Consider the following 19,324-nt stretch of genomic DNA (forward strand, 5'->3'; position numbering starts at 1 on the left):
TTTATAAGACAATGAGATGTATGTAAATATGTATATAAATAATAAGTTGGATAGGTAAAGTAAAAATCGCAGATAGCAATACAGTATGTATATAAATAATAAGTTGGATAGGTAAAGTAAAAATTGCAGATAGATAAATGTATAATTAAATACTCACAATTTTCTATAACAACACAGATAATGATACCTAATGAGATAATCAGGCATCACCTCTCCATAGGATGAAAGGTTAACATTACCTAATGACTAGTAAATTCATAGTATTGTATTCAGATACTGAATGGCTCTTAAGTTATCTGCTTCATTCCAAACACGTGTTGGCAATAAAGACTTATTTAAAGCTACACGCAATACTTATAAATGCACGTCTATTGAACATTGAATTTATTTCGTACTTGTCAATTAAAATTAAACCATTGGAATAAAACAAAGAAATTATGACATCACACAAGACTAGATAAATGACTAAACACACACTGAAAGCAAGTTTCAGCAACTCATGCAGTAATATCTTTGTCTTTTACTCTGGCCTGTATTTCATAAATGATCAAGTTCTTGTTTCGTTCATACGTGAAATATTGTTCACTCAATGGATCTAACAGTTTTATATTCCATTCTACAAGTGAAAGGTTCTGACAGCATAACCAATCCAGCCGTGTGAGAAGATATTCATAACATGGAGCAACTGAGTCCATATCCTCCAGTGTGAAAACATATCTGAAATGAAAACCTCAAACTGTAACTTCACTAAAAACAATTCTTCAATGGAGTATTAACTATATTAAAATACTCTTACTGCCTCACATTCACGAGATTATCCTGACTATTAACCTATTTTCCAAGTAAAATACACCTAACATTATTTTGCAAAGTCTTCTGAATACATAAAAATTTCACAGCTTACACTTTTTCAACCACTTATGCAATGTCATGTGATCTACCAATTATATATAGGTCAAGTGAAGACATGCTTTAGGAACTAGTGAAAGAGTTTGAAAGTATTTGCATGAGGAACATGTAAAAAGTAAATGTACGAAGTAGTAATGTTATGGTCAAATGAAAACAAGCAAGAAATTTTTCAAAAGCAGAGGTCAATGGGACGACCAAGCTAATACCTTTTTGTATGCCAGGTCTGTAAAATACAGAAGGAAAGAAAAAGGAGGAAAGCATAGGAGGGTTTAACTGTGAAGGAAATAAGACCTGTCTCTCAAATAATGTAATAATGTTATAAGCCACCAAAAGCCTAACAAATACAGAAATGGTCACATTAGGTGAGGTGTCCATCAATGGCATCATTGGTGTAGTTGTTGCTGGAGACATGGACATTACCAGGGGAGTGGTCACTGCATGAGGAGGCATAGCAAAGTGTCATGTCAATCATCTGCCTCAACTGCATATGGTTTAAATCACTCACAGACAACAGCCATATGAGAGTTTATCATGTTAATCCAGTAATCTGGTTAAACTATTTAATAATAAATATCAATCAGAACACCCATCTGCTGGATGGGAAATAAGCAGGAGCTGTGTCATTTAACATTCAGAGCAGTCAGTAGGAAGGCAGGTGTTCATTCCAGGCAGCTAACAGAGTTGGAGGAGACAAGTCAGGCGAGGAGTGGGCAGGCAGGCAAGTGGCCAGCAAGTCTTCAGAGTGGCCACAATGTGGGCTGAGTATTATGTACAATAATGTAACTATTGTGGTTGTCGTGACTCAGGATATTTTAGTCTGAGTCAGAATCACTAACAGTGGCATTTAATTGAGTAAGCAGCAATGTTTCACAATCATGGGGTGTGGAAGTGGTAGGCTGAGGCAAGTGAACTTCTTTTAACCACGCATCTTAAAATTTTACAGCAAGTGCTCAAACAATGAAACAAAGAAGCGTGGTACAATCCCTTTACAAAAAAATTTTATGTATGGAACTGCTTTTATACATTAAATTAACAATGATTTCCTGTCCCTTAGTACATGTACATATGCAATTAGACTTCTTTTAGCACAGAACTTAGAATTTCAGAGCAAGTGCTCACACAAAGAAACAAAGTAGCATGGCCCAATCACTTACAAAATTCATGTAAGGAACTGTCTTGGTGTTAGTTAACAATGATTTCAAACCCATGGGGTATGGAGGTGGCAGGGTGAGGCAACTACACTTCTTTTAACCACAAATCTTAGGATTTCAGAGCACTTTTGAAACAGTGAAACAAAGAAGCATCATGCATTCACTTTAAAAATTAATGTACAGAACTTTTAAATGTCTGATTAACAACGATTTGCAGTAGTGTGCTTTCCTATTCTGCAATACAGGTATAGTACATGCATCTCATACATTGTGAACATGTGACTGCCATTTAAACACAGAACGACACTTTCACTTAAAAAATAACTTTTTACACATAAACTTAATAATGTCCTACAAGTACATTACATTATGTAACTATACTGTATACTGTACTTGGAACTTATAACACATGAATAAAAATAACCACATATAATCTACTTGCGAAGCTAAACCACAAATGTACGAAATATTTTTATTTCTGCCAGACTCAGATAAATCCAGTAGCAAAATCACAAAGTTGAGGTGCCACTTCAACGAAAAGTAAAATAAAAAACCCTACATAGTGTAGTGATAAAAAAAGCAATTTGTTAATGCTAGGAAGTCAATGCCCATAAACAGACTGAGTAGCACCAGATTTATAATTAACAAAAGTTCCCAAAAACTAAGCAAAGCTTTGCTGAGATGCAGCAAGCAAAAGAAGGAATTAGATATGGTTAGCAAGGAAGATATCACTTTGGTGTACTAACTAGTTAATGTCATGTTAGCTAGCTAGTGGTATATACTGAACATAAAAAACCACCTGAAATAGCAGCAGATGATTCAAAAGTGGTGAGATTATGCAAAAATACTGGAAAACTGGAATGCTGTAAACACTACCAAAGAGAAAAAGTAAACTCTCAAGGTGATTAAAAAACTACCATATGTATTTCCTGGCTTAAAGACGCTATTTTTCTTACTGAAAGAAGTCTCGGAAATTTATCATGCCTCCTAGAGGTGGCAGGTTATGTTTTTCATATACCTATCCTAACCCCACAGGAGGGTTATCTTTACTAGACAGTAATCAGAACTTGTGTACAGTATATGACCTCTGATAAAGTGTATAAATTATACTTAGTTAAAACAGTAAATCAACAAAAGTATCATAAAAAATAGAAAATATGACATTTTTATAATTACTTAGCTAAGAGTTTCTCTTGCCTTGGCAGCTCAAATGAAAAAACTCGCAGATTAGCGCTTCAGTTTAGTGCAGATGACTGGTCTCGCCCACTAATGAGAGTATCAGGAGGGCTCTGTCTGTAATTACTGGGTAAGTATATATAAAACTTTATTTTATTATCAAAATTTCATTTTTATATATGTAACTTACCCAGTAATTACTTAGCTGAACCCATATTGACAGGTGGTGGGGATTCATGGACAAATTCTGTTCCCAATCATTAATTCATGTAATGATTTGAGATATTAGATAAGTTGTTAGTTAAGAGAGCCTGCAGTAGAGAATTGCCTCTGGTTGTTGCTCAATTTAACCTGTAGCAGCGTGGCAGCAAAGCCAGGAGTAACTCTACTTAAGTGGGAGCTTTGTAGCCAAGGAGTACTCCGATGGCTAGCAAAGCATCAGTGGAAGTGAAGCAGCTCAAGGAGTTATCCGATGGCTAGCAAAACTTTAAAAAGTGCTCTTGCCCTGGGCGCAGCACCAATATAAACACAACCAGATAAGACTGTCACTTGCACTGAAATAAAGACCACAACCCATTCACTGACAGTGATGGATGCTCCAGGTAAATTGTACCCCCCCGCTCTAGAAAATCCTATGGTTCCTTCTGCGATGCCATGCCAATTACAATAATGATTGCAAGGTACTGCAAGAATCTAACACTGTTTAACTTTCTTTGAAAAGCGAGGAGTGAAGATTGATTACACTTCCAAAAGGTCAACTGTAGAATGGACATCAGGGGCATATAGTGCCTGAAAGCTAATGAGGTAAAAGCTGTTCTGACATCCTTAGCTTCCCTTAAAAGGAGAAAAATGCTCTCCTACTTCTAAGAGTGTCTCAGAAAAGGTTGATTGTAGATTGGACGTCATGAACACACAGTGCCTGAAAGCTAATGAGGTAGAGTTTGTACTGACGTGTCTAGCTTTCACTAAATGTAGGCTAATAGCGCTCCAGAAACTAAGACAGCCATGGAGACAGCCATAAGGGTGGGATCGACTTATGTGCTAACACCCAGTGTGGACTCAATGACACATCGTACAGACTGAAAACATATGTGGAATTGTGCTTGGCCAAAACTAACATGTGACACACACGCTCACAGGAACTTGGAAAGTCCACAAAAGACACAGAAATCTGGCCACGGGATAAAAAACGGTCTTGAATAAAACCAGAGGTGACAACTTCTGCTGCAGTGAAGAAACAAACTGTTAAAAGGAATTAGGCGTTCAGAGGTGGGAGCCTAGTATGGCTAGAAAATGTTGAGCACTCAGGAATAGGTGTCATGAGCTTGGGATTCAGTGCCAGAAATCTGGTGGCAAGAGCTCTGAAGTCGATGAGGTGCTTGAATGGGGGCTGCTAAAGAGAGGGAAAACGGACCGAGGATACATGCCGTCTGAAAGTAGCAGTGATTCTCTTGGTAGATGGCTGAAGGCAAAGAAAAGAGGGCTGATAGTGACTGGGTGTTTCTCCCAGTAGAAGAAAAAGAAGCAAGGCTCCCTTCTTGCAATCCCAACGAAGGAGTGGAAATCTCAAAATACTAACTTGACTGTCCTTACTGCACAGGACAGGATTAAGAGACCAGCCGAAGTGATGTCTCTTGGCAGCACTTTAGAGGCTCCTATCTTCTTAGTCCCTGCTCCTGAGGTCAGCCAAGAAAGACCTTACTTCCAATCTTGGCAAGAGTTTCAGCCAGGAGAACTAATTTCATCTAAGGTTCAGAGGTAGCAATGGACAAAGAACACTTGTCTTGCTCCCTTACAAACCAAAGTTAGACTCCCAACTCCCTTTAGAGGTGATGGCTTTCTTCAACAAGCTCAAAATCCATGCATCAAAGTCCGTCTGCAAAGGACAGTGCTATGAGACACTAACTGATGTCACAAAAGGGAGCAATTCACATAATCTGGAACTCTAGGCAAAGGTCAAAACATTAGGTCCTGTAATGATTTTGGAACAGGCTGAAAAGATACAAACCGCCTGAGAGCGTTTGTATGGTACTCAAAGGAGGGGGTCTGATACTGCAGAGAAGACACCCAATGATCAAAGACTAGCATCCACCACTTGAAGACTCAGCTCAAGCTGAGGTACCTTAGATTTTATAGGACTTTGCCGAAATCATTTTGCCATGCTTGGGAACAGAATGTTAGCTGCTAAACTGTCACATGCTCCAGTTCTTTTGTTCTACCATGTTGAAATAGAAAATAGTGTTTTCTTTTTATATATGTACAGTTTTCTGGGAACTATCTTTTAGACAAGATGGCTTGAAGTGGCCATTCTCCTCCCAAAAAATCAGTTCCATCATTCCAACAGCACTGTTTAGTCATTCCATAAGCTCTATTCCAATAGTGAACTTCCACTTGCATCCTTAGTATTTGTTGTTCACAAATTACACAAATCAGAAGTTTTTTCACTACTGGACAGTAGAAAGGTCTTTCTGGTAGTATTATTTACCATTATGCTCACAAGTTTGAAAGAGAATATGACGGAATACTTTTTTAAAGGATCCTGCATCACTGCTTTAGTCATTCTGCAATATTTTTGTTTATGTATGTATGTATGTATTTGTTTACATGGCCTTTCATGTTTGTTCCAAATGAATTTTTGCACATGGTGAATAATAATAATAATAATAATAATAATAATAATAATAATAATAATAATAATAATAATAATAATTATTCTCAAAATGGATGAAGAAAATTCACAATTATACAATTGTGGGTTTCCTCACTCAATAATAATTATAATCCAACACTCCATCACCACCTGACAACCTAAAAAGACATGCCATGCACCACTTTAAATCCCATGACAGGGGATGCCCTCACACCAATATTGGCATGATCCAACACATCTCTCATGTCATCGGCAAGGGGATGCTATGCATTATTCAAGCAGCTGAAGAACTTGATGCAGCCTTGACAGATGATAACTACAAAGAATGGAGGCCCTTTATACCCAATAACATTACCCTTCACTGAATACAAATGTAGAGATACTCTCCCTACCCTCCATAATCCACAGGTTACTCTCTCAACTTATTGCCATCTATTTCCTCCTCACTACAGTCTTGTTCCTACTTTCTAACAAAAACCCCTGAGCCCAGGTCATATGTCAACAGGTGGGTATATGAAACGATACCTAAAATATCTGTACTAAAATTATAAAAATGCCATAAAGTTATCATACTTTCCTAAATTAATACTGGTAACTTAATGTATGTCTTGACAGCTCAAGAAAATTAAATACTAAAAAAATATATAAGAAAATTACAAAGTTGATTGAAGCTGAGGAAGTAATCTTCTTCAATACCACAGTTTTAATAATAATAATAATAATAATAATAATAATAATAATAATAATAATAATAATAATGGCAGGAACTAGGTACTTGTATGGAAAAAGGTAAAAAGCACACAGAATGAAAAATTATGTAAGATACTGTATAAGGCAAAAAGCACAAGCATAATGAGAAAGGCAGTGGGCAAAAGGGGCAATGAAAAGATACAAGGCATAAAACAAAAGCCAATCTGCCTGACATCTAACCATCTCTCCACTAATTTCTAACCAAATTCAGAACTTGGTCTCTCATCTATGACCAGGAATAATACATTGTATGGTACAGCTAAAAGTTTGCACTTCATATGGACACACACCATTGTGAAATTAACCATACTCATAAAAAAAGAAGTGATCTTTGAGCCAAAATGATGAAACAGGATGCTAACACATACTTCTAACAGGCTTACCTTTTCTCTAAGGCTAGGTAGAGAGTTTTGCTAGGAGGTTCACTCATGAGACGAAGAACCGTGTTGAGGAAAGAGTCAGTCAGACGATTGTCATATATAGCTGCAAAGAGATACAATATGGTAAAACAGTAGCAGTTTTCAAGAAAAAAAAAGTATACAAAGGAGGGGAAGAGAGAGAAAGAAACAAGAGATATGATACACAGTAGATATACATCAATACAAAAAAGAAGTCATAAATTTAAAAACCATCAAACCACAACTACCTCAGTTAGTTTGGTACATGCTTACAGTGTAAAATGCATTACAATCAATACAGTACAATATGTTAACAACATGAAAAATTCCACTCTACTGACAAAAGGTATAAGCTTATGGATAATTAAGATAATTTCATAAAATATATACAGCTTATTAGACAAATAAGAGGCTTTGTAGTCTAATCATCCTTGAGAAAAAGTTATGCAAATGCTGATAAAATTGGATAAAGATCCCTTTGGCATAATATTTCAGAATTCCAAAGAAAATTACAGTGAACAAAATAGTCTCAATGGTTTGCTATCATAAAACATCCCAGTAATTGATGAAACTCAAAAAGAAAGTCACTTACACGACTCATAGTGATCTCTGCAAGAAATAACAATGATATACAGTAAACCATCACAGAGAAGACTCACTCATCACAAGTTTCTTAAAATAAATTTCATTGTTATGGATACAGGATGTTCTTTACAAAAGCAATATGAAGCTAGTACTGTATGGTGGATAAAACCACACAATGAACCCTCCACTAGCTATTGGCAGTGGTCAATTAAGAGAGGCAGCTGCAAAGGCAGATATTCTATTCTTTTCATGCTGAAGCTCATTTTTCCTTACAAATAAGTGGAATCTGTAGCCAACTTGCGGGGGAGGGATCAGGACACATCTTTTAAGAAAAAAATGACATTTCTTACACATACATTTAATACTGTTACTTGTTGTAATGAGGTTTTTGGTAGCAAGAGATGGGCAAGATACTGTCCACAAGGTAGCACCACTTAATCCATCTACATTCTCACACACTCTGCAGCCCAAAAAGTATGCTAATATTAGAAGGGATTGCAGGAGTCAATTCTGAGTAAAAGTAATTGAACCTCTAGCTACATAGATCTGTTCGTCTGACCTGGGCATACTTCCTGATTATAGCTACCTCTCCAAAGTGTGACTGCCTTCCTCAAGTTCTTTATATTTTCCCATCTCCCATCACCTTTACCAGTCAGTTGCCATCTTACTGGTCACTCACTATCTTCTCCAGTTTTTAACCAGTATGAAATAACACAAAACCAAATCTGTATAACAAGATGGTATCCTGTATTAGTCAACCTGAAATAAAGTCAAGAGCTAAAAACACCATTTTTGTCAAGTTTTTCTGGAGATAACACAGGTAAATCTGCCCCTCTATTTATATAAATTACATATGCTGTTATACCTATCTTCCAACTCTTAAGTGATAACAGTTCACATAAATACTTCATACTTTCTAGTAGGCTTCCACCAATATCATTCCTTTCATAAGATTTACTTGCATTTTCCTACGTCACTTTGGAAAAGATGGGGATAATTCATGAAACCTTTGAAAAATGACATTGAGACATTCTGTATATTTTGGACCTTCAGTATAATTTTCCTTTCACAGGCAGTTTGAAACAACTGCAAGGTCAGCCTCCTTATAACCTTCAAGGTATGGCAAAAGATAGTGAGAAACTGTTCATTTGACCTCTCAACACACTTAGATGAGATGAAGCTGGGATTCTTTTAACCTCATTGGAAATGAGGCAAGTCAAATGATTCATGAAACTGAGGAGGAAGGCCAAGAACTCCAAAATATGGAAGTAAATGTTATGAAGGAGAGTTTAAAACTGATTGGCCAGCAAAATTTCTTACTTCCAATGATATTGTAAGATTGCAACCCTGATACTATCAAGCTGAGAGAGTAGATGGGGGATACAAGGTCTTGCAAACAATGCCAAAGAAACATCTGCTGAATAGTAATAAGAATGCTCTCACCATAAAGTTGAAAGTCTTGGTCTCTCTATCCTTTAATTTTTCAAGTGAAAACACAATATCTATGGAACAATGAAAACTGTAGCAAATTTAAAACAGGTGCATCTACGTCAAGAGCAACAGCTAGGTTATTTACCTGATAGGAAGACTTTGATTCAACTGGTGTATGAAGAAACTCTTCAAATATAAGCAAAAATTCCATACAAAGGCAGATAAGTGCTGCATAATTCTGAAGCTGCTTACAGGAAAATCTGATGCAGCATGTGTAAAAAAATATACCCAACTTCCTTGAGACTGACTGCTAAGCCCATGAAGTAATAGAGATGCAATGTGGAGGGTGTTGAGAAAGTATGGTGCATTAGGTATTTTGTTAAAATTACCTAATAACTAAGGCATAGTTGAGAAAATCACTGGTTTGGCATAAAAAAGGATCTAATATAATGGCCACATCTTTCTAGGAGTGATGTGAGATACCAGATGAAATATATGAGATGTGAGCGCAAAGTCGCAAGAGAAGAAAAGAGGTCAAGAGTGGAGTGAGGAATGGGTGATGTATGCAGATTATACAGTACTATTTTGAAATAATTAAGAGAAATTGCAGATGTGCATATGGATAAGGTAATGTGGGAGAACCAAGACATGCAAGTCTGAAGGAAAGAGAAAAATGAGAGCAAATGATGAAATCTGACAGACTGAGGAAGCGGAGAATTCATGCACAACTCCCCTAAACTATTACTCTTCTAACAGTTTTTGAACAGAGGTTTGCTGCAGGTTTACCAAATCATATGACAATGATTAACATACAGCAATTAGAAAATACATATAGTAATCTCAGATTAATTGGTTCATGCATACAAACCTTTATTCTTTTCAAAATTTAGATTCATCTACAGTAATCATGGCTGGGCACTTTTCAGCGGAGGAATATTGTTATATACACATTGCCCAAGAGCAACTATGAAACATAAAAAGAAATTCATGCTTCAACTAATTCAACGACCAGGCATGAGTATAAAAAACCTGGAGTGCAAGCATTACCATACTTACATCAAAAGTGGTCTAGCTTACCAGGAATGCTGAGAGAAGAAGTCCTACCAAGAATATTCAGGCAAAGAAGTCAAACTTTTATAAGATAACTATTACATTAAAATACTTTACATGGGATTATGATCTTATGTCTACATGCCATCTACACATTAATTTTAAACTACAGACTATCAAATACAATAACAGATAACATCTGTACGTAATTCAGATAAGCCACTAGCTATATAGAAATGAAATTTGTTGCTCTTACCCACATGTTATTTACTGGTGAGATCATAATTAGAGTAAAATGATTCTGGCAGATAATACACACCTACTCTACCTTAAAGAACATAAGAATAAAAATATGAAAACTAAAATCCCAAAAACTGTTTTCTTGTCATGTAAACATACCATCAGCAACAATAATTACAGAGACATTTTTTAAATGTTCTCCCATGACATCTATAGTCTGATGATTAGTGAAGTCAATTTCTTTCACTTCAGTATCAGCTGACAATAAGTGTGCATTTCTATTGAGATTACGACTGATGAGCTTCAATATGTCACCACGGTCAATGTCTGAAATCCAAAAAAAACTTTACTTAAGAACACTGCATGCAACGTAATAGTAGTAGCAGTAGTATGTTGATAATTAAAATCAACTTTCAGGAACTTAAAATTCTACTATGGCACAGATAGACTTTAAGACAATACAAAATTATTAAAGCAGCACAGTGAAGGTGCATCACTTTTCAAATGTTATTTTTGCAAATATAGAAAAACAACATCTACAACTGTGCTGTTACAATGTAATTTTTCTCGTTGAAAATGGGAGTTGAGCAGGCTCTCAAAAGCTCCCAACTATATAGTTCTTATTCTGAATGTTATATTTCAAAAACATAATTGTGAATATTAACTTAGTTATGAAATATTTTTTCAATGCTACTATTTTCAATCAAAATGTACACAAATGTTCATAATGTGAACTACTGGTGCTCAAACCCAGCTCCCGAAGTTATGTTAGAAATTTATATAGTTTACTGCAAGGTACGAACACCACTGCAGCGTACCTCAAGTGACACACAGTACATGGTATTAAGGGTTCAATGAAGCTTCCTTGTGAGCCCAACAGCATTGCTTTCTGCCTTTTACTTTTCACCTGTTTCTTTTGAAATCTCTCTCCACCCTGAGTCTAAAAATGACCCATCATTACCTTTAAACCACTGCATGCTGAGCTTAAGACCTGTCAGAATTTATAAATTGCCATGGCATTTGTGTAAGTAATACAATTAATATTTTCTGTTACCTATCAATATAAAATTATAAACAAAATGATTGAATCCATAATAATCTCATTTTTAAGTATCCTCTCTGTTACATTCACTATATAATTTCCAACACTACATTATTAATTAATTAGTTGTTTTACGAGTATTTGCTTGTACTCAATATACAGTACTAATTTTGGGGTAGGAAGGAAGAGGAAATTGCAACATAAGCCAGAGAAAGTTTATCAAAAGTTTGGTACCAAACAATTATAAATGTCAAACAGAGGTCTCAGAAAAGACTGCTATACAGTTCTGTACCTCATTTTTATTGATTTGGAGAAAGTTAATGAACAAGATGCTTATAAACCATATTTGTTAGATATTCTGTACAGGAATGGATAGCACCATACGTAACAGGAAGGCCAACTTTATGCAGATAATTACTGTGGCAATCCCTGGGTTATGACAGGCTGGGCTTATGACGTTCCGAGTTTACGACGCTCTTCAAATATATTCACCAAAAATTATTTCCCAAGTTACAATGCATGTTCCGGGTTTACAAAGCCGACGATGTCGATCTGACAGAAGAAATATGGCTCCAAAATGGCATAATGTCAAAATTAGGAGGTTTTCTGATGAAAAACTCAATAAAAATGCAAGTTACTTCATTTTCAAGACACCCAAAAGGATAAAAAGTAAGGTTTTTTTACGATTTTCTATGATATTTTAGGTTATGATGATTTTCGGCTTACGATGCGGCTTCGGAATGGAACCCCTGTCATAAACCAAGGACTTCCTGTATTTCTATTCATTCTTATTCCAGTTTTTTACAGCTTGTTACCAAGTCACCTTAAGTAAATTATTTAATTCCAAATCGCAATCATAAATAGCCTTATCAAGTGTAAATGGCTTTCCAGACATACCAACTTGATAGAAGTTGACAGACATTGACCACAATGTTGTGGTGGCCCCATATTAGACCGTGTTTATGTATGACAAAAATTTGTTACACTGTATTAATACTTTTACTTAATAAAGTACGTAAAATTTATTTTATGACAGTTTTTGTTCTCACCTTTTTTTAGGATTAATGAGGTTCTTTCTCACTGCAGGTCTGACATAATGTTTGGCAGCATTGTTTTGAAAGTGCATTTAGCAAAGACTGTAGAAACTGAACAGATAAGTGCAGTAAGTATCTGACGATAAATTAATTGAAAAAATTAGAAGTATCATTTACGAAACTGCAGTAAAGTGCCATTAATGCTAATGGACCTCGTAAAGTGAGTCACAAAAATATACTGTATGCTTTAACCGAGGACTGACTTGGGGATTTTATGAAAATGTAGTCGGCATAATTTTTTCAAGATATATTAAAGCATCATCTTGAGATCCAAACGTTACTGGTGATGGACAAGACTGCCTTACAGAGTGCACAAAGTTTCATTTACTGTTTGAAGAAAATTGGATGTAATGTGTTACATAGTGATTAACTAGACGCTAGATTTTAAAGACATGTTTTAAAGCAGGATAGTGTTGGTAACTTTACAGATGAAGAGAATACTAATTAATCTGATTTTAATGTACGCTGTTTATATTGTTGTGACCTGTTCATATTACTAAAGGAGTTGTCATAAGACTATTGTAAGAATGACTTATAAATAAGTTCCCTTTATGTTAAGACAAGTTTGATGATTTCTATAGATTAGGTAATAAGGAAATAATTGACTGTGTTCGTGGGGTAGGCAGCAGCCTCAATTGGCTGCCCTGGCTGACATCGCTTAGACCCTGGTAGCAAATGTGTACATGTGTCGTACCAAATCCCCAACCCCCTTTCTCCCAGCAGCAAGGAGAACTGAGAGGTTAGGTTGACAGTTTGAGACGTGTGAGGTGTCTGTTATGTTTTTAGAATATGTTGCAGTAGCTTTGTTTATGTGTGTATTAGTCTGTAACACCCATTTGCTTTCAGCAAACCTATCTGTTGATTACATACATAATCCCAGGGTGTCTACACGGATAGCAAAGTGTCCGCCTCTCTGACCGGTCGGCTGCGGATTTGAACCTGCGCCATGGACCTCTATGAAGTCCAAGGCTGCTGCTCTACCGACCAAGCCATCGAGGCTCTGACTTGGTGACTTCCATGCAGGTAGTGTATCAAGGGGTGAAAATAGACATCATTATGGAGTTTGTTCATTCCCTGGAGGATAGGTTTCGTTGTCTCCCCTACACCACAAGGGCCCTGCTGTGGCAGTCACAGACTTCAGCCAGGTCAAAGCAAGTACTGATAAATCATCTGATATCTAAGAGAAGCTGGTTCCCCAGTCACTTCTTCCTTTAACTCCAGGTTGCATTTTGTGGCAAGATAGCCACCAAGTTGCAGTATGTGTGGGTTCCCATCCCACAAACCTTGACTGACTTGCTGAGGTTTTCAGATGCTTTGAATGAGGGCTGGGGGAGTTGGCTATCTTCCTAGGCCTCCAAGTTTTCATGACCAAGTTATGGGGTCAATGCATTGTGGATTTATGTCTGGCAATACTGCCATCACTTACTTGTGGAATCAAAGAAGAATGAGGTAGGAGTCTGTCTCCTGGCAGTCAAGATTTTCACCTGGTCAGATTCGAATAAGTCATCACTGTTCTGCAATTCATCCTACGAGTTCATAACATTTTCACCGACACCCAATACGAGCAGTTATGTCTTCCCTCAGAGTGGTCTTTGCACTTGGTCTTCAAGGCCCTCTGACAGATGTAGGGGACACCCTTTCTGAATCTGTTTGCCATGTTGCTAAATGTCAGACTACCACTATACGGCTTTCCACAGCTGGATCCAGTGGCTTGGGTGGTGGATGTAATGCTCCAGGTCTGGGACAGTCTTGATGTCTCTTGTTTTCCCTAATTTCAGCCTCTGAATCAGAATTAGTGAAGTTTCAACCACTGTGAACACTTGGATGATTCTTGTTTGCTTCTAGCCACAGCAGATTTCCAGACCTGTTGGATCTCATCGTGGCCTATCTCTGGGTACTCTTGCTTTGAGCAGCCTTCTGATTCAGCCACACTTCCACCAAATTCACAGTCACCTAGAGTGGTTTCATGTGTGTGAAAATCATCCACCATGGTTTCCAAAACAATGAACTTCAGAAGTCATTGTAGTCGCTATCACCATCCATTTCAGATCCTCTATCACTTGTCTTTACCAAGAAAAGTGGCCGAGACTAATTGCTTGGTAAACAAAAGGGTACTCCTCCACTTGAAGCCACTGTTTCATTGTTAGATTTTGTCTTTGAAATTTCAAGAAGCTGTATCTCTCAGCTATTAAGGTTATAAGTTGACTTTCTCCAAGCTGTTCCACCCTTATGAACCAGATATAAGTAATGATTACAATATTCCGGACCCATTTTGCCTTTTACTTAATAGATCTTGAGTACAGTTAAAATTCCTCATAAAGATTTAACTTTGTAACTGCACAGCCTCACTAGACCTCATGAAACTCTAGTGGACACCTCCATACTGGACTTATCCATCAAGACAGCATTTTTACTAACTCTTGCCTTGTAAGTATAATTCTTGCCTCCTCTAAGCATGTCAATGAGCTTCATGCCTTGTTGGTACAAGTCTGTCATTCTAGTCACTGGACTTTCATTTGCTCCAGTTTTTAGTGAAGACTCAGTCAGTCTTCAGAGAGGAATAGTTTGTTGACAGATCCCCTGGTTATCCTTCCCTTACCTGTCATTTTGGATGAGAACAGTTTCTTAGGTCTAATGACATCATTAGGATTTCAGACAACCTTCTTGCCTCTTCTTTCATACAAGAAGTAAGACTTTCTAGGTGCAAAGGATTCTACTTCTTACTGGTTTCATTTGGTAATTTCTGAATCTTATTTCAACAATTCACAGAATGACCTCTCCCAGCTTTAGATCAAGGTTCAAGAAGTCTGCATGCTTTCATCTTTTTGGTTTTTAAGTTTAATTTAGAGCTCTCAGCCATCCTTACAGTAGGCACAGCACTGGCAGAATAACTTTCCCAAATTTTATTTGTAAGATGTTACACATAAATTGTTTGGATTAGTAATACTTTTTAGAACATATGGAGGCATTTTTTCTTGGAAAGCTAAATTTACACCTCATGTGATTAGTGAGGGTCTTTTCTTGGAATTCTGGACCACTAATTATAATCCATTACTTTAGTAAAGTTCCAAAAGGACTCGAACAATACAACTTTTGCTTTACACTGAAGACCACAAACCCAATCCTCTGAAGAGTGGATACACTTGTTTTCTTTCAATCTTTCTTCTCTTGAAGGTCCTGGCTTGATCATTAACCTCTATCCTAAACTGTAATTCAGCCTTTTTGATACTAACCTATTAGTCATAATTTAGTGACATCCTCATCTCCCTGCACTCTTCTCAAGGTTAAGATTAGCACAGACGAATGAGAGAGCAGGAAGATGAGGCATGAGCTGGGAATGGGAAATGAGGTCTTAGTCTTTCATGTTTTCGCAAGAAATGCATAGTTAAGACTATTTATGATAAATGGGTTAATATGGAAGATATGTTTTACTGTATAATCATTGTATTTTGGATATACTGTAGCTATGTATTTTGAATCCAGCTTCTGAAAAATGCCATCAATAAACTATTAAATTTTATTGACGGTATTTTAAATTTCAACATTCACCCTTTGCTTCCCAGTAAACCCATTAACAATACAACATTTAAATACTTGACACTGCTTTAAAGTATTTGCTAGCCTAAAATACAGCAAAAATGAAAGGAAAGAAATGGTGAGGCAAAAAAAAAAAACATATAAAGGATAAGCCTTACCTGTGACTGTCACCTGTTTAGCAAACATGGCTGCTACAATGGCCGTTAGGCCTACACCAGCAGCTAATTCCAAGACATGCTTTCCTTCAAATATATCTGGTTTGTGAAGTATGAAGTCTGCTAAGTACAAAGCTCCTCCCCATACTTGTTCACCAACCAAGTCTAGAGTTGTTGCACTTTGATGTTCTGTTTGACAAAAAGGATATTAACTAAATGAGCCATAATGGACTAAAATGATTCTAACTAAACATACTTTTACTACGTGAATAAACAGTGTACTAATTACAAAATGATTCTGAGAATTTCTTAACAAAATATATCTTTATAATTAAAAACCATAGTCCTACATAGCATTACAGATTTAGTTGAAAGACTGTCACCACATACATATTTATCCAAAAGAAACTGAAAGAGGTCATATATTAAATAGTGAGAGATCTCCCTCAAAAACTGTAAGGTCCTAGAGGTTTTACTCTTTAGTCAGTATACATCTTTGCTTTAAAATAGAGTCATAAACATTCAATAGAAGGGGAAGGAGTGGGTATTTGATTGATCATATATATCTAAGTTGGCAGCAGAGTTACTATTTCTCTTATATTCTTCACTAGCTTGACTTCTACAGTTTCCAAGTTCTTCATTAGAAGGGTGGGTAGAGCTCTCAGCTAGCATGCTGTTGGCCCAGCATTCGACTCTCTGACCGGCCAATGAAGAATTAGAGGAATTTATTTCTGGTGATAGAAATTCATTTCTCGTCATAATGTGGTTTGGATTCCACAATAAGCTGTAGGTCCCGTTGCTATGTAACCAGTTGGTTCTTAGCCACATAAAATAAATCTAATCCTTCGGGCCAGCCCTAGGAGAGCTGTTAATCAGCTCAGTGGTCTGGTTGAACTAAGATATACTTAACTTCTACAGTTTCCAGAGTAACAAAGCCATTATACATCTTACAAGACTTTGAGTTCAGTCCATCATGTACCCTAGATGACTGCCAACGTGAAATGTTCAAAACCGTATGCAATAAAGGAGATAACACTTTAATTAGCAAACTGTCACCATGACTGTCATGATGACTACTATTTAGGATCATTTAATATCAAACATACTAATTCTAATGTTTTCTATTCATGTCAATAATGTTAGGCAACTAGAACTTTAGACAGCTACTGGGTTCAAAAGACACAAGGAATAACTTCAATTTCAGTCTTTTAAATGTTTCATCTTCCAAAATTTTAGGTCTTGCAAAGTAGGGGTGTTGCACTGGAGCATACAGGTAAACAATAGTTACACTTGAACATTTTGAGAAAAGAAACAAAAATTTTTGATTTTTGCTCGATAGTCATTAATAGTAATGTACCTACAGTACATCAACCTTCACAAATCCAACATCTCCAACCTTCACTTATTTTGTGTGCTGGCTATAAAAATTCCAGAGAAATTTAATGGACAACGCTAAGAATTGAAATAACACAACATCTGAAAGGAGAAAGCACATTTTTATCTAGAGGATGTGGCACAAAGAAAGACTAGCTACATAACCAACTAAAATTTGCAGCCCTAGTTCAACACCTCTGGGGTGGGTTATGCATGCACCTAAGGATCTAACCCATAATAATGGGGTGATCATTTCACCATCTTGAATAACAAGACCACACTTTTGGATAAGCGTGCATGCCCCAATACAGATACACACACACACACACACCTCAAACCAAAATGTAAAGATGTAATGCCATAGTTTTTCTGGTACAAACACTTAGGATACTCACCAATTAGCAAAACTTCCTCCTTTCTGCTACTAACTTGATTTTTTCTCACAACCTGCAGATCTCCATCACAGTCAACACTGACATCCTTTGTATCTGGTAGTTTTGTATTATTCTTTACAAATGGATTGGTAAAAACAAACCTTGAGAGAACAGCTGCAAAAGAAATAAAAATTTAGCAAAACAGGAAAGGCAACATACCATTGTTAACATCTAAAAATATTGTCAGTTGAGACAAAAATATGCCCCAAGTTATCTATGCAAAATATACATTCCTTAGAATACATAAAAAATATACTCCAGGTTGTCTGTGCAAAATATCCATTTAGTCTGATGCAAAAAGAAATACACTAAAGGTTGCCAGTTAACAATACCATATTTCCATTTGATGACATAATACATTTTAATTAAAAAAAAATTGGTACAGTATTTATGTGGTTAAAAGTATCCTTGGTAGTTAATGTTTTCAAAATATAATTTATAAAAGGGGCCATCAAAATTATCAAAAGCTCACATCAGAGTAACAGATAAAGGTTCCCTTTTTAAATCTTTTGCGGAATGGAGTGACACTTACACATATTGCTTAAACACCACCAGTTCCTATCTTGTTAATAAAAATGAAAGGGAGCTGACTTACTCCAATCAAAATTTGCTGTACAGGAAAAGATATTCTACATGGCATTGAGGGAACATCCTGATGATTTTTGCCGATGGATTTCATCACAAATTTTTTGACATAAAATGAAGCTGGATATGAATACACTATCATTGGCTTTGGTTGAAAGGGAAACTAAGCATCTAAAAGGCAAAGAGGAGGGGACTGACTTCTACGTGTTTCTATAATATATGTTGGGCACGATAGAAAGCTTGTGACCCCAATCTGATACTTGACAGCAGTCAGAATTAAAGAACCCATCTCGTAATGTGGGTTGCCCACATGCTGCTTATGACTGAGGGTTACCCGCCCTTGCCATAGATTGCTGAAGAGAATCTTGAGCACGTGTAAGCAATAATAATCTTATAGAACTAGTCTCCCAACTAATGAGAGCTGCCAATCCTGACTAGCCAATGCTCCTTCTCTTACGAGAGGTTGTCCACTAATCTGATAATATTTGTTATATTTGGGAAGTATGATTTCTCACAAACCGTGGCCGTTATCATCTTCAGGGCGAGGATCTCCTGACCAGCATGCACTGATGACTGAATGATTATTACAACATTGCAGACAGGCACAAAATAGGATTTCCAAAGGAAGCAAAAATGAAGGTTCATATCCACAGTACTGTACCAACAATTCAACATTCATGAAGATCATGGAATTGTGGCCATCACAAGTTCACAATCTTGAGTATTAAGAAGCAGAAACAAGGCAAAATACTTAACACTAAAT

At 36.5% G+C, this 19,324-nt stretch overlaps 1 protein-coding gene across 8 annotated transcripts in view; it reads right to left on the reverse strand.

Moving 5' to 3' along the window:
* LOC136848792 (methyltransferase-like protein 22) overlaps nt 1–19,324 on the reverse strand; it is a 276,110-nt gene that overhangs the window by 54,277 nt on the left and 202,509 nt on the right. For 6 of the 8 annotated variants that reach the window (XM_067121423.1, XM_067121424.1, XM_067121426.1 and 3 more), the window contains 5 exons: nt 17,938–18,090; nt 16,172–16,357; nt 10,500–10,667; nt 7,020–7,119; nt 129–717 (listed from right to left, as the gene is read on the reverse strand). In XM_067121423.1, coding sequence (XP_066977524.1) covers nt 498–717; nt 7,020–7,119; nt 10,500–10,667; nt 16,172–16,357; nt 17,938–18,090 — 827 coding nt within the window. In that variant the 3' untranslated portion in view covers nt 129–497. Of the gene's footprint in view, nt 1–128; nt 718–7,019; nt 7,120–10,499; nt 10,668–16,171; nt 16,358–17,937; nt 18,091–19,324 lie in introns of those variants that run through there. The other 2 variants (XR_010856141.1, XM_067121425.1) reach the window with 2 other exon arrangements.

Source organism: Macrobrachium rosenbergii, chromosome 19, assembly GCF_040412425.1.
Source record: "Macrobrachium rosenbergii isolate ZJJX-2024 chromosome 19, ASM4041242v1, whole genome shotgun sequence".
Classification (NCBI taxonomy): Eukaryota; Metazoa; Arthropoda; class Malacostraca; order Decapoda; family Palaemonidae; genus Macrobrachium; species Macrobrachium rosenbergii.